General features: G+C 36.0%; 1 protein-coding gene across 1 annotated transcript in view; it reads right to left on the bottom strand.

Moving 5' to 3' along the window:
* The window catches only part of LOC129283342 (proline-rich protein 5-like), a 47,506-nt gene extending 43,611 nt beyond the window's left edge, over nucleotides 1-3,895 (bottom strand). Inside the window, exon 1 of the mRNA XM_064114041.1 lies at nucleotides 3,585-3,895. Coding sequence (XP_063970111.1) covers nucleotides 3,585-3,895 — 311 coding nt within the window. The remainder of the gene's footprint in view (nucleotides 1-3,584) is intronic.
* Nucleotides 3,896-17,539: the final 13,644 nt, after the last annotated feature.

Here is a 17,539-nt window from a genome sequence, read left to right as displayed (position 1 = left end):
TTTTGCTTGCTCGCAGGTTTTTTTATAAGAGAAATTGTGTCTCATTCGCCACGGACTCCTCATAATTATGGGCTCGTTATACTCCACCGCGTGTGATAGCTTTTTTCAGCCTCTCTCTTTTCCCACACTCACCATTCTTCAACAGTTTCAAAACTACAATCATGTACCCTATAGAGTCCCTGTTTATCGTGTCCATTGTAAATTAAAATGCAGTGGGTTATTCGATCCCGGATTTTTCAAAACCTCTTGCCCAACACCTTTTCCAACAATTTTCATGCCACTTTCACCCTGCTCTGTGAACCTATGTTCCCAACTACCCCCGGCCCCCATATTCTCTCCCCCCCCCCCCCATCTTAAATGGTCCTAATTCCACATCTCCTCTCTGCAAAGTCAGCATCGCACCTTGAGAACACGATCGCCCTCTTCTGATCTCTGTTTTCACAAGAGCTTTCTACCTCATTTTATAGCATCAAATTTCCCTACCAAAGCACATTTCCATTTCAGTTATTTCCGGGGATCTTATTGAATATCTCACTTTTTCTGTTTCTCTGCCCCCCCCCCCCCCCCCTCCGGACTCCCCACCCACTTCTCTCTCTAGCTCCCCTTTTGATTTTTCATCTCTCCTCTTTTCAAGGTCACGATCGCACCCCAAGAACTCACCCTCTTCTGACCTCAATATTTTCACAAGAGCTTTAAAACTAGTTTTACCTCATTTTCAAGCATCAAAATTTCCCGGTCGAACCAAATGCATTTTCATTCAGTTATTTTCTACCTGTTTCATTGAATACCGTTCCCCATTTTTTTCGCTTGTTACTAACTTCTCTCTGTCCCCATCTTGTAGTGGGTAGAAGTTGACCCTTGACCGCGACCTATTGTTACGATATGGATCAAGTGCATTTGGCCTCGCTGTCAGTTTAACACCACAAAAAAAAATCTTCCAAAGTCTGCTTTAATAACATGGTATAAAGGCATCTATAAAAGTAACTTGGCTGCGCATTGACAATTGCACATCGTGCACATTGCTGATATGAAATGTCGTTGCGAGTATTTATACAACTTTTAAAGTCAACAATGACAAGGAGACACGTCTATCAACCTGTTATAAACCGCATGCACATGACCGATAATTGCCTTTTTTGTCAACACTACGGGAAACCCTACAACCATTTGCTCCTAAATATACACAATGAAAAAGTATTGGGAAATATATATTCTGTAGATAGTAATGGTATTGTAATATTCCAATATAAAGGTCTCAAAATCCAAATCTATAAAAAGACAGACAAAAAGAAGCACGTCTGTATAGTATATCCATAGCGCAGCATGAAAGAGAACTGCCAATAATTGTATGCCCTCGCCTATTCGGGATGCATTTTCAGAAAATCGCTTTGATTTCCTTCACTAATTTCACAATTTGCAAATGAACCCATAATTTGTCACAAAAAATCCCTGACGTTATTTGAATTATCATGTGCCATTTGTCATGAGCACGACCTTGGCAGTTTGCGCATACTTTTGGGAGAAATATGAAGAAATATTCGCCGCTCTGTTATAAAAACGTGATATAATATATTCTTCCTACGTGAGGGTATTCAACACGGACCAACAACAATCTCTCGTCATATTGTACATTGGGAATTCCTCAACCATTCATAATTGTTGTCAGAGAATTCGTGATTTGCCTCTGACTTTGTAGCTTCACGCTTTGTGCACAAATCGATCTTTAAGCTATTTTAGGAATAATATTAACACAGTGGAGTGATGACAATGGAATGTAAGATTCATGACAACAGGAGCAGACAGATTGTACACTTGACATAAAAAGAACTACATTAAACTTTTCAAGGAAATGATAGAGGGGGGGGCAAGGGGTAAGTTAGGGGGTACTGTTTAGTTTGAAAGAGGCAGAGTCATTTAATATTACTTTATTTTTTTCTCATTGAAAATATAAAAACAATACAACAGTAGCTTTGCTTATTTTTATTTTTCCCCGCATATTTTACTCTTCTCATTCATTTTCGTCATACTTAAAAAAAAATCATTGGTTGCCCCCTCCCCGCATATGAAAGAGCCCCTGATAATTATGCTCCATAACACACTGCAAACCTAAGGTACATGTTTTGCTTCTTACTTGTCTTTTTTTAATTAGTTTGTATAACAATGATCAAGATTCATGTGGATTATATTGCTACACAGGCCTCCAATCGTAAACACATTGGCCTATATACTGTAGATTAGGAAATCACACGCCTAATAGAAGTATAGAGTGTGCTGATTTCTTTACTAGTTTGTTCTCTTTTTTAAAGAAATATTCACTATGCGACGGATCGTGCACTAACATTATATTTGGAAAATGTTTGGATTACTCCTTGCTCTTGTACTTACTTAAATCTGATATAGGGCTGATATAGGCCAGTGGCTTTATAACAATGGATGCCCTTTGTATAGCCTTACAAATCGCAAACTTCACTATACAACAAATAAACTAGAAAATATACGGATATTAATTGTAACAAGGTTGTTTCTTGTAAATCCATTATGATGATTTTTTTAAAACAATTATTGGTGTACTGACATGAAACACAATAAGCTAGATTGAACAATAACCGAGAGGTCAAAGTGATACACTTTTTAGAGAGAGAGGAAGACAATACCCTATGAAAACAGGTTCTTTGTTTATCTTTTACTTGGGAGAATATGATTAAGATATATTTTACAGGGATCTACATTTAATTTATACAAGAACGATATGATGATGTGTATATTATATATATTTTTAACTTTGTATCTTGCATTAATATCTCTTATTTATTGAAGGAAACCTTCATTAACAAGCTTTGCTTTCCAGAAGGTTTCTATTTCATTTCATTACGTTATATTATAATTCGCTTTACTTTGAACTTTGTTAAAATTTTGAAATGAAATAAATCCGTTATCAATCAATCAATCAAATCAATCAATCAATCAATCAAATCAATCAATCAATCTTACATTACCCAAAAGAGAACTTACAGAGATAGAATAAATTAAACATTGACCAAATGGGGGAGAGGAGGGACACGCATGTTTGGTGGTTAAAGTTTTATAAAAATACATGTTCATGGAATTTTTTTTAATAATATTGTGTTCATTCTAATAAAAAAAATGTGTACTGGTATCACTTTATACCCAATAATTTGTATAATGTTCCCTTGCCAATCAAAAATGGCAAACATGAGACTCGATTACCAATCAATAATTCGATACTTCAACATGTTCAATGATAACTGAATAAACAAAGAGATAAATCAAGGAAATATAATTTGTCATTTTTAAATGCGACCAATAACATAGTCTAATCGTCCTATTGGGAATTGTTTTTGAGGGTCAACGGCAATATGAAACGATCAACAGGTCGGCACAGGCACCCATTCGAGCATGCAAGCTATACGTGAATATTGTGTACACCAACATTGCAGACGACATCGAAGCGAATAAGTGCGCGCGTTATACACGGTATGCATCGCAGTGATAAGATGTGAACTTTTGAGTCTGGCAATAGAACCAGGCGGGGTTTGAAAAAAAGGGAAATATTCAATATTTACCTGTTCCATTCCTCGTTTCGTAGTCCCAGAACCTGCTGTGACTTTGTAGAGGCCTCGAACTCTGGTTCATGTTGGAGAACAGGCATAGCGGACCCTCTACGAGCCGCTAGCCCGATGTTTGTACCGACGAACGCCGAGAAACGACGTGCTGTCCGGCCGGGGCTTCGGCGAGGTTTGTTCGCTCCGTCGGCTACGCTGATCCATTGCTGGACGGCTCCGCCACTGGCGCCGTTCGCACTGCTGCTGCTCGCATGCTGGTGTGCGAACAGACCCAGACTGGAGTGGGGTTCAGCGAAAGACCTCCGTTTCATGGTAGATGAGGTAGGCTTGCCGTAGGCTATGCTTGATGGATGAGGAGCAGCTAAATCAACAAAGTTCTATGTGCTGAGGAGTGGCATGATGATTTTGATATCTGCATAGGAAATTGATGGGAAAAGGTAAATAAAAATATTACAACTAGCATCATAAAGTCCAGGTTTATTATTTGTCAGGTAACTGCAAAAAAAATATATAAATACAATGGTGTGTTGAAATACGAGTTCTTTTTTTTTATTTCACAACAGCAAACAATGGTTTAAAGTATGATTTAGTTTTGCTATTCAATATTCAAGAATTAATTTCAACCGTAACATAATATAAAATGAAACAAATAATACACATGCACAACACAGCATTTTATTCATACAATAATACAACTCAATAATGGTTTACTGTATATTGTCATTTCAAACTCAAATCTATAATTATTCTTCTTGCTCTCTTAGACAAAGTTATCTCAATTTGCAATGTTATAGGAATATTGAAATTGAAATCTTTAATTTTCTATTGTGGACCTGTATTTCTAACGTGTAAAAGTTATCTTGGCATTTTATCAAATGAATATTCATTGCAAGAAAAGATGTGAGAAACATACATGTACCATAATTCAGTGGCGTAATGAGCCCCAAAATTGAGGGAACGCGATATGGTGTGTTGGGCAAAATCTAGAAAAAGTTGCGAGCGAGCAAAAACTTTATTACCAAAATCCAGTTTTGTCATAAATTTTTAGTTAATATTCACTCTTTTTCCTTTTTTTTCTTGGTCGTGAAAAACATGGGGGGCAAGCGCCCCTAACCCCCCCCCCCCCCACCTGTACGCCACTGCTATAGCTGATCAATCATACGGTTCAAAGTCACTGGCAACATGAAAAGGGGGGGGTACTAAAATTCGGGGTTTGGTGGCAATGAACAGGCCTACATCAATGAAAACGCTCAGCTTTTTCGAGAAACGTTCGCCGTCAACTATCAATAGATGGCAGCAAACATAATCGACAAAAAGACTTGATCAAATTATGGCTATCACGTCGACCTTGTACAAAATCAGTTCACTCCGGGGTTATTGAAAAACTGTATAATAGAACAAGAAGTTGGACATTTAGGAAGACCTTCCAGTTATTCGTATTTTTTATGTCAAGTTATCCTTTAATATTCTTAAAGGGATGGTCCGGGCTAAAACAAATTATATCAAAATAAATAGAGTAAAATTCACAAAGCAAAATGCAGAAAATTTCTTCAAAATCGGATAACAAATAACGAAGTTATTGAAATTTAAAGTTTATCAATATTTTGTGAAAACAGTCACATGCACATCGTCATGATTATTGATTAGGTGGGCTGATGTCACATCCCATGAAATCATAAATGTTTCAGTTTTTCATACATGTGTAAATGATATGTCTCCATTATGATGAAATAAGTTGCAGCAATAAATAACCAATGCACTTAATCAGTTGTAAATCCAACTGTTTTAGTTCTTGGTAGAAAAATGTTGAATAAACCCGATTTCATAAAATAAAATACAAAAGAACAAGTGGAAATACGACATCATCAGCCCACCTAATGAATATTCATGAAGACATGCCTAGAACTGTTTCACCGGAATAATGCACATCTTTAAAATTCAATAAGTTCGTTATTTGTTATCCAATTTTGATAAAATCTTCAGTATTTTGCGTTACTCTATTGATTGAGATATAATTATCTCCAGCCTGGACCATCCCGTTGATGGGATTGCCTTTTTTAATTTGGAAGAATGTAAGTTCTGTTTAGAGGGGAGACGACTCACTTTTTTCCTATCTGTAAAAGCTCATCCTTTATAGGCATCGCATTCACATTATTTTGTTGTTGTCGTTGTTGTCATTTTCTCTGTTTTCTGAATATCTCTCTGTGAGCGATTCCGAGGAAAAGTCTGATACACGAGTGCAGAATTTGGGATGCAATGAAAGTTTGTTTGAAGGCAATGTGCCCCCGACCAGTAATTGTGAAGAGCCCCCTCTTTCGACGTCTTTTTATTCTTTGTCTGAAAGGGTTTTTTTTTTTTCTCTCTCTCCTGAAGCTCTCCTGAACAGAAATAAGAAAAGATTTACATATATTTTTTTTCTACTTGTTACCAAAAATCAGCTTTTCGTGACTTTCTTCACGTCAATTAGACAATAAATTTCATTTGCCAGTGTTTATTGATTTAATTCCTCGAACGGTTTCAGTTATTGTGACTTCATTTTCTTATTTGCATACGGAGACGTATTATCCCTTTTCTAAGTTTTTTTTTCATTTTGTTTCTTCTATTCTTTCCAGTCTTCTTTGCTTTTGCTTCGTCATCCCCTTCTTACATTCTCTTCCTTTGTCTTCTTGTTCCTCTTCTTTTCTTCTTCTTCTCCCCTTCTCCTCCTTCTTCATCTTCTTCTTCTTCTAATTTTCTTCTTCCAATCTTCTTCTATTCCTCCTCCTCCTTATTCTTCTTCTCCTCCTCATCCACTCCTTCTTTTCTCTTCTTCTTCTTCTTCTTCGTCTTCTTTTTCTTCTTCTTCCTTTTCCACTTCTTCTCACCCTCCTTCATCTTCTTTTTATTTTCTTATTGTTCTTTCCTTTCCATGTAATTCCAATATTGTTTTGTGATGGAAATGCATATTACTGATCTGACCAATCATTCATCGTCAATCGTTTGCATTGTTTTTCAATTCTAAACACATGCACCCTAAACCCTACTAATGACAAAATGTTAATTCTTAAATATTAGTGAACATGATTTGCTCTTTTGTATGTTCTTTGTGTAGTTAACGATCATTGATTGTAATGAAGAAGGTTAAATGGAGAAAATAGATAATCCATATCTAAATCTAATAAAAAGAGAACATATGATACTCATACACGATATTACAGACTTCTAAAGCAATATTGTATGTTTTTTCTATAATATTCCTTACGTCCGTCTCAACACGAGTCTCTCATCCACCAGCTCCCAAAGCACACATTGTCTGTTTGCTCTTCCTACAAGCGTGGGGGAACTCGCTGCTCCAAAAATAGCCCATATATTCGAGGAAGAGAGACTTGATTCAATGTAGAAGGAAACGGTCCATCAATAACCTATGATTAATTTCCTTTTTAGGTAATTACTGACCGATCTCCGATTCTATTTTCCCTTTCCCCCTCTGCTTCTGTGACAGTATTTGTCATGCACCCGTGCTATCCCGTACACTGATCGTGACTACATGAGCGATCCGCAGATCCTCGATACAACTGTATTAAAACTTAAAGTCAAAATTGATTTATACAGAATTCTTACCATAGATCACAACTTGGGGCGTAAGGGGACTGTTCAATTGTAATTTTTTTTTTCGGGGATGTCATGTCATAGGCATTTTAGGAGAAAAGAAGAATGAGAAAGAAGGGAGGATTGAGCAAAATATGCAGGGAAAAGGGTAGGACTTTACAACTAAACACCCCAGTTATTTTGTTGTTTGTTTAAATCACTCACCCTACAAACTCAGGACCTGCATGGCCGAACTCTCTAACGCCTCCCCGGTAACAAAATATACAAGACTTTAAAAAGAACTTTGCAGTCGTAATAGTGGTGATGCAGGTGGTGGTAGAAGTAGAAGAAGCAGTAGTAGTAGTAGTAGTAGTAGTAGTAGTAGTAGTAGTAGTAGTAGTAGTAATAGTAATAGTAGTAGTAGTAGTAGTAGTAATAGTAATAATAGTAGTAGTAGTAGTAGTAGTAGTAGTAGTAGTAGTAGTAGTAGTAATAGTAATAGTAATAGTAATAGTAGTAGTAGTAGTAGTAGTAGTAATAGTAATAATAATAGTAGTAGTAGTAGTAGTAGTAGTAATAGTAGTAGTAGTAGTAGTAGTAGTAATAGTAATAGTAGTAGTAGTAGTAGTAGTTTTAATAGTAGTAGTAGTAGTAGTAATAGTAATAGTAGAAGTAGTAGTAGTAGTAGTAATAGTAGTAGTAGTAATAGTAGTAGTAATAGTAGTAGTAGTAGTAGTAGTAGTAGTAGTAGTAGTAGTAGTAGTAGTAATAGTAGTAGTAGTAGTTTTAATAGTAGTAGTAGTAGTAGTTATAGTAGTAGTAGAAGTAGTAGTAGTAGTAGTAGTAGTAGTAGTAGTAGTAGTAGTAGTAATAGTAGTAGTAGTAGTAGTAGTAGTAGTAGTAGTAGTAGTAGTAATAGTAATAGTAATAGTAATAGTAATAGTAGTAGTAGTAGTAGTAGAAGTAGTAGTAGTAGTAGTAGTAGTAGTAGTAGTAGTAGTAGTAGTAGTAGTAGTAATAGTAGTAGTAGTAGTAGTAGTAGTAGTAGTAGTAGTAGTAGTAGTAGTAGTAGTAGTAGTAGTAGAAATAGTAGTAGTAGTAGTAGTAGTAGTAATAGTAGTAGTAGTAGTAGTAGTAGTAGTAGTAGTAGTATGAGAAGTAGAAATTGTATAGAAGTGATGTTTCTTTCGTTCACGTTTACTGCTTTTTGTTTCGGTTCTCGCTGTGGTGATGATATCCTGTGGTTTACACTGTCTGTGTAGTCAGAAGGGACCAGCGAAAACTAATAAGGGGGAAATGAAGCTGAATAACATAGACACATTTCCTTTACGTCGAATATCTATTCATCCAGATGACAAAAGTGATCATTCCAAGAAATCTGCAATGAAAATCAATTTCGTCATAAGGGAGAACCGCGTAATAAAATTATAATCAATTATGATAAAGATATTAATCGGGCGAGTCCTAAAATAAAAGGACTACCACCATGACCACTGAGAGAGAGTAAGGGGGAGTGAGCCTGTAGACTAAAATTGAATAAATCCTTACCTTCGTCACTTTAAAAGATAATTATGTTGCAACCTGGACGAGTTACATAAATATCAACAATTTGACGAGGTATGTCATGCATTTTGTCATTATGATATTAGCATGTTAGTCACTCTAAAAAAATAATCGGTCAACATGACCATTCTCTCGGTTGATATGTGTCCAAAATCAATCAAATTATTGGTTAAAATCTTCCAGGATTGTGGTTGATATTGACTAATTCTATCGGTAGACATGGTCGATCACAAAGTCATATTAACCAAGGGAATGATCTTTTTGACCAATCATACAACTTGCATACGCAAGGCCCCTTACAAAAATTCATATTACAAACAATTTCACGGAAGAGTTGGTTTCCGTAAGCTTAAAGTAGTTCTTTACCTGATGAAATTTAAATAAGAATCATTATTTATTCAATGATTGAATATTATTTTCAAATGATTTACCACAAAAATGTATATCTATCAAGACTCACACTCCAGTACATGATCATGATAAAATTCACCTACTTACAGAATGGGTGACACGACATTTGCTCCTATGACATTTTCTCCTGTCTTGATATCTCAGAAGGCATAGGGTTACAGTTGGAATTGTAATAGAGTTTTTGGTTCATAATAATGTAAAGATAATGATTAGGGTTTATTTAGTTATCATGGATATGGAGGTTAGATTTTATGTTTGGGTTAATGTGCAGATTTTCAATCGGAGCAATTGTCGCCGGAGCAAAAAGTGGAACCGTCTGAATAGAGGGCAGTGTTCCGTCCATCTTCTCCACCTCCTCGCTCTCCCTCCCCTCTTTTTTTCTCTATCTCTCCCTTTCTTTCTCCCTCTCAGCCCCACCCCTCCCTTTATCACGCTCTTTCTCCACGCTTTTCAATTTTCTCAATAATTTCCAGGGAGAGAATTTTGACGTTGAGAAGAGCATCTAAAGGGACAGGTGACGCTAATACTTTTCGACATGTTATTCATCATCGCATTCATCAATATTCCTGGAGATATACTCGAACTTAATATAAGGGATCTGCTGTTCATGGTATATATATTCTGGGTTTATATATATGTTATATATCATAATTTAGCTGTTCATTAGAACACTGGATGATTTCCAACGTTCTGAAGATAAAAATGATGAATGAAAGAAGTATTAATGAAAAAATATCAAATAACATAATAAGTCTGTCAACTTCAAGAGAGAGTATTTGCCGACGTCGCAGTTTTCCCTGTTTTTTTCTGAAATAGTTTTCTCTATCGACATTACCAGTAAGAAGATTATCTAAATGGACATATAATGCTAATACTATTATACATCTTATTCATTCCTACCCGAGTGTAAAGTGTTCAGTTCCAAAAGGTGCTAAGTACATTTTGATGACATACCACTTTAGGTATTCTCCATCTTTGTAACTTTATTTGAACATACCAATCAATAATTATGTTGAGAATATAACATCTTTTGTAGAGATTTTATCATGTTTATCAAATCAAATCATATCATGTATATTGGAGTTTTCATTGTTCATGTTATTATACCCATTTAGGCATGCTTTAAGTTTTTAAGGATGCTCTTGTATAATTTAGCTCCCTCTTTCAGTATTTTTTTTAATTGATAACATACATAAGCCCCTTAAACCACATTTACAAAATTGCTGTTTATTATAGAAAAAACATCCTGAGGCCGTATTCTGAAAATTGTCTTAAGAGAAATATTCTTGTATCTTTAGAGTTACAATAAAATCCGTATTCCGAAAATTCTTGTATCTTTTCTTGTAAATTTTCTTGTAACTTTCGCTGAGCGCATATGATGTCAGAGCTAGAATTAAGCGTAAAATAAAAACAGCGCATAAATATCCCATAGGATTCAATGACGCATATTATGCATCAAAGGTGAGTAAATTAGTGGGAATCTTTTTCAGTTTTAGAGTTTTTTTTAATAAGGTTAACCATTATTGACCCTTTGAAAATTTTTGTTTCTTGCGTAACTTTAATCCAGGATAATTTCGTTGTATCATTTGAATACTCAGTTTCTGACCATGAATAAAACTTGGGTTTTAGCATCACTTTTCCCAAAAGAGGCCTTGCAACACGAACTCGCTCAACAAATTCATTTCTCTGAGAAGTAGTTATCGTGGATTTAGTACCTTTAGGTAATGAACCCCGGTATTATGGTAATATGTCGAATGATATTTTGCAGGAATATTCAAATATAAAAGGGGAAAAAGAATAAAGCAAGACGGCTGAGGGGACCTTGTCGTTGAGAATTGAAATTGAATAGATTGCTATGATAAGACATGACCCGAATACGGAGGGAATATAATCTGGTTTCTATGATTAGGAAAACGGCAAAGAAAAGGCAAAGTAATCTTCCATATATTATAGAAGAAGTTGATGATATAATTCTTTGCAGATGAGGAAAAGAGATCGGGGTAGTTAGAGAGAGGGAGAGACGAAGATAAAGAGTCAAGAGATACACGAGGATACGGCCTTATGCTCATTCTCCAATCACAATGAGAAAAAAAATAACTTGCGAATAAAATGTATGAAATTTATTAGTGTTATTACAGTGTGTTCACATAATTATTCACACTATTGAAATGCTCAATTTCAACAGTGTGAAGATTTTTTCAAACTGGACATCTCGACAGTGTGACTCTTCACAGCGTGTTCACATGGTCGACTATGTGTATATGTGATCCACACTGTTGAAATGCTCAAATTCAACAGTGTGGAGATATTTTCACACTGTGGATACCTCGACAGTGTGACACTTCACAGCGTGTTCACATGGTCGACTATGTGAATGATGCGATTCTCACTGTTGAAATGCTCAAATTCAACAGTGTGGAGATATGTTCACACTGTGGATTCCTCGACAGTGTGATACTTCACAGCGTGTTCACATGGTCGACTATGTGAATGATGCGATTCTCACTGTTGAAATGCTCAAATTCAAAAGTGTAGAGATATTTTCACACTGTGGATATCTCAACAGTGTGACTGTTCGCAGCGTGTTCATTTGGTCGCCTATGTGGATATGTGATTCACACTGCTGAAATGCTCAAATTCAAAACTGTAAAGATATTTTCACACTGTGGACATCTCAACAGTGTGACTGTTCGCAGCGTGTTCACATGGTCGCCTATGTGGATATGTGATTCACACTGCTGAAATGCTCAAATTCAACAGTGTGGAAATATTTTCACATTGTGGACATCTCGGCAGTGTGACTGTTCACAGCGTGTTCACATGGTCGACTATGTGTGATTCACACTGTTGAAATGCTCAAATTTAACTGAGTGTGGAGGTGATTCCACATTGTGTTCCACACTGTGGACACACTGTGGCACACACTGCCATGACTTTGTGGCACTGCGTTCTTTCCAGTAGAGATGAACTTCATCATGTCTTTATTTTTCTTTTAATTGCATTATAAAGAACTGCTTGCAAATAAAAAAATTAAGTCATTTCTCTCAAAACAAATCAGTCAAAAATTACTAGTTAATTGAGTCAGCTGGATGTAACTTTTTTCTAGTCATATTTGACTATTTCTAGTGGTATTTTACTAGAACAGAGTTATTTCTGACAAGAACGTACGTTAGAAATGTGACTAGACATATCAGTTGCACCCAGCTGACTACTGATCTAGTCAATTTGACTGATTTGTTTTTACTGCAGTCACAGAATCACAAAATAAATTGCGTAAAATATGCGATCTGCTAAACTACGGAGTATATTCTTATCACGCTTGTAATCCTATAAAAAATATATAAATGTGTGTTAGGTGGATTATTTTCATTAAATAATATACTGTATATAGCCTAAGTATATGACCGATGCCATGACGCACCGTGAATAAAAAAAATCCAAGTAAATTTTATATGAAGACTAGCCGACAGACAATGTCAAACATGTCAAAAATGTTGGTGAAAATTTCAAGACCCCATTAAGCAATTAGCCTAATTTCACAAAAAGGACAAGAGTAACATCTTGATTAAGCTAATGCACGATTGTTGGATATATATACTTAAATTCAAATTTCATTAAAACCACGAGTCGGTACACAGGAATGCATACAAGAGTGTTTATAAAGGCGCATGATGTTGGGGTTTTGCAGTTGACATTGTTGTTTCGTGTTCTTTTTCTGTTTTTGGAGACGGTTTTCAGAGGCTGGAGGTGCACAAACCCCTTGCATGTTATGAATATACTAAGAGTAGTATTATGTGGTAAAGTAGGCCTAAATCATAATTCGAACAACATGAATGAGACATTATCGTAGTGGCTATCTGGCCATGCTAGTTGCCTCGTGTATAACTCGTAATCTACTCGTGCGTAACTTATGGTTACTAGTACCTCGGTTTAATAGTGGTTAACCTCGTGCTTGAAGAAAAAAAAGGACAAAGCCTACTATTTTTTTATCTCCTTTCTCAATTCTTCTTCATTCCTTCCTTGTGTTTGTATTAGGGTTTTTTCATTCTCTTTCTTCCTTATCATCTCGTCTCTCTTTTTTTCCTTCTGATACTTCTTATTTTTATTATTTTTTCTTAAATTATTATGATAATACATATCATGATAGGAATCAGAGTCTTCTCCACATCACATTTTGTTCTTGCCATATACGTCAGTCCCTTGAGGTCTTGTCTTGTCTCACCCCTATCCCCACATAGACGTGCACACAATGGCGGACCCAGGGGCGCATCCGGCCCGTGCCCCCACCCCCCCCCCTCCCCCCTTTGAGAGGCATAATCAAAATTTAGTGTAAAAAGTGTGCCCCCCCCCCCCCTTTGAAAGCGAGAACCTTTTTTTTTTTGCTTGTCAAATTTTCCTCGGGAAAATGTGCCCCCCTTTTGGTAAATCCTGGATCCGCCCCTGCGCACACATCCTCACATACACGTGACAAATATACCAGTCCATGAACTGAACCTACATGCCCGCTCTTCATGTTTACTCCCCCTCCCTTATATCAAGAGCCCCCTCATCAAAGAAATGCAAAGATGGATAAAAGAACAAAAATAATGAAAAACCTCAAAAGAAATATATTCACAAGATTAAGAAGAAAGATAGCATTACATTTTTACGGCGACAGGAATATGTTACCATAGTAACCGATATATCTGGATTCCCGAGGAGTAAGGTGAGATTTGATGAGAAATTTGATAATGTATATATATTCATAATTGTGTTGAAAAGTTGCAATGATAATTAAAATGGCGGTTCGGTCGTGGAGCTTGAAGCACTTTGGTCAGAGTGGTTAGCTAATTCTCGTGAAGTGCGAATGGTGTCATTTTCATCTTCGTAATATTCAAAGAGTTTGTTAGAATGTATGAAGTGCGTGACGAGTGGGCTACCTATATCAAATGACATAAGATATATATTTCTTCCTTCTCAGAATTAAATTCAACGATTCGATACCATGCGAGATACTACTTTTCAGTTACAATGATTACTATAGAATGTTGACTAGACATGTTTTTATCCACTAGTCAAAATGTCATATAGACGGGATAGATTTAAAGAAAACTAGGTATGCTCTATAAGTTTTAACTTTACTGATATATACTATTCAATGATTAAAGTTCCTCAGTACAGATATTTCTACAAACATGCCAAAAACAGTTAGATTCATCTCCTTCCATTCAGTGTCGCAAAGAGTCTAATATTTTAGGGGCAAAATATAGTTTTGGGGTCTATTTAATTAATAATTATTTCCTCCCTTTTTTTAATTAAAACATTTTTTTAAGATTCCAAAGTGATGCTAGGAAACTGATTTTATATTAATTTCTACTCTTTTCCCCTTTTAATTTTTTTCTGTTTTTTTTTTCGGCCGTAGAACTTCTGTGGGGGCAACTGCCCTAAAGCCACCCCAGACTGTACGCCAGTGCTTCCATCAACAGCTCCTTTTTTACTTTAAAGGGGAATGAAACCTTTGGAACAAGTGGGCTTGTGTGGAAACAGAAAAATCAAAGAATATATAAGATCAAAGAAAGTTTGACAAATAATGAGAAAGTTATGAGCATTTTAATATTGCGATCACTAATGCTATGGAGATCCTTTTATAGGCAATTCGGCCAAGCTGTGTGATGTCACATGTGAACAACTGTCCCTCTATAATGGGCTATGAAATACCCCCAAAATATCTCTTTTTGCTCTTTCTTATGGTGATACAAACTCGTTATCCATAATGTATTCCTTAAAAATCTGTATCTACATGCCTTCCTATAGAGAGATTACATAATCAAATGATGGAAGTGATAAAAAAAGCAGTTTAAGTGAAATATATACAAAACTAATGGGAAAGTTATTCACATGTGACATCACACATCTTTGTCGCATCGCCAAATAGAGGATCTGCATTACAATAATGATCTAAACTTCAAATGCTCATAACTTCTAACTCATAACTTTCGCTGATCTGTTTTATTTTTTATTTTTCTGTTTTCACACAAGCTAACTTGTTTCTAAGGTTTCATTTTCCTTTAACATTGGAAAGGGAAAGGAAAGGTGACAATACCATTCTGTGGCTGTGATTCGTTTAAGGATAAATATCATCATGACCATAATGATTAAAAAAATGAATCGGGGAAATTTTTCGTGAGATTTTTGGAAAAATTAATCCACGTTTACAGGCAGTTTCCTCTACCAAATACATTAGCAGGCATGGTATATTTCTTATACACACCTATTAAAATCACATTATTGATTACCATGCATAAATACTAATTGATAGACCATTTAAAATGGAATCAGATTCACCATGTTTGCGTGCAGCCATATTGCGCCCGTCCCATGAACTTACTTAGATGTCGCCCTATATGGTAAATCGTCCTTAATTATAAATCGTTGCTGAAGTCACACCGGTTAAAACGACTCCAGACCGATCAAAGCTATTACGTTATACCCAATGACATACCATCGGCCGGTTAGGAGTGAGTTTCGGTTACAGTCACACCAACCAAACCGACTCCAGACCGATCAGAGCTATTACGTTATTCCCAATGACATACCATCGGCCGGTTAGGAGTGAGTTTCGGTTACAGTCACACCAACCAAACCGACTCCAGACCGATCAGAGGTATTACGTTATTCCCAATGACATACCATCGACCGGTTTTGAGTCGGTTTCGTTGGTGTAAATGTAGCATAAATTGAAAGCATGAAGGATGAATAATACTACCGGGGTAACGAAAATCGTTTGAACGTGGGGTAGGTGAGTAGAGGCGTGATACAAATTAGGGCACGCGTGTTACCTATCTTGTCTATACTACCCGTTTGACAAAAGTAGGGTATCTTTCATCTTGCCGACATGCAATAAACCTTGGAGGTGAATTCGACGAAGAGCACAATGACAATGGAGAGAAACAAAATTAAATCAACTTATCACAGCGCCCTCCTTTCACACACACGCACACACCCTCATCCACCCACACCCCAAAACATACGCACACATTTTTACAATACAGTACACACACACATGTACACACAATGTTACATAGAATGTCTATATAGGATTAAACAGCACAGTATTGCTCAACTGAGGTTATATGATCGAACCCGTGCACGACTTTTATACCACTCGACCACCACACACGCGCGCACAGACACGCATCCTCTCACCCCCTATCTCGATAAGTGATTATATCTTACCCACATTATTTTGCCCTCGTTTGCTCTTTTGGATACCCGATGATACACTCTAAAAAATAAAGAGCTAATTTAGCTCTTAAGGAGCGTGTATAGTGACTGCACTTCGGAATGCTGATTTGTCTAGTTTAAATTTGAACGAGAAAAATATCAGCACTCTGAAGTGCAGTCACTAAACACGCTCCTTAAGAGCTAACTTAGCTCTTCCCTTTTTAGAGTGTACATCTATCATATCTATCGTGTCTATGGTCATCGTCATCTCATGTTGCGATTTCGGTCACGACAAATCCATTGCAATAATTCATTTTTATTATCAGTATTGTCTCTAAAAAAGTAGATTAAAATATATATAGGGCGCTACTCGCACTGCGTTTTGTTAAAAGAAAACTTTGGTAAGGCTATCCATTTTACATCCACTTATGATACCTAATCCCTCATAAAAGAAAAATCTTTTTAGCCTTAGAAGAATTTATTTGAGCTGAAGCAAAGCCCATAAACCCATGCATCAGAGGCAAAGTTTACTCTTGATTTTTTTTGTTTTTTTTTATATCAATATAATTTTCATTACACAATGCTTTGGGCGATTTTTCGTCTACTTTTCATATTAATCTGCATGCTTTGGATAGTGGCAGAATTTAATCGAATTATAAAGTGTGAGGTTTGTAAGGAAATCGTGTCAGAAATTTGAGAAACACTCGATATTATGAGATTAATTCCTAAGATGGCTCAAAATAAAATGTTCATATTGCCTACTTTTCCCCGGGCGAATCCGATCCCCACCATTTCAATAACAAAACCTCTGAAAATCAATCAGAAATTTGAGTGCAAGTTACTAGAATTATGTGAATCTGTAAATAACTGGGTGATACTCAACGAATGTGATGATTGTACATCAATCTTTATCTGATTTAAAGTTATCTATTCACCGATATATAAATACTGAAAATAAATAGAAATATTAAAAATGAGGTTATATCTTTTTCTTGGTACAATCTATTCTCCAAGAAACCCTGATAAAAGTCAAGACTGAACTCACAATTTGATGCTATAGGTCGAAGCTTTTACTCTTCGCGCGAAAGAAGAATGCACATTTTAGCCTCTAGGGAGCATGGGTTGCCGAAAATCTGTTATTAAATATTTTTGCCAATAGAAATAATGAAATGATAGGATAAATTGATTAGGTATCCAAATATTTCATTCAA

The sequence above is a fragment of the Lytechinus pictus genome, chromosome 19 (assembly GCF_037042905.1).
Source record: "Lytechinus pictus isolate F3 Inbred chromosome 19, Lp3.0, whole genome shotgun sequence".
Lineage (NCBI taxonomy): Eukaryota > Metazoa > Echinodermata > Echinoidea > Temnopleuroida > Toxopneustidae > Lytechinus > Lytechinus pictus.
This window is presented reverse-complemented; position numbering and strand designations above follow the sequence as displayed.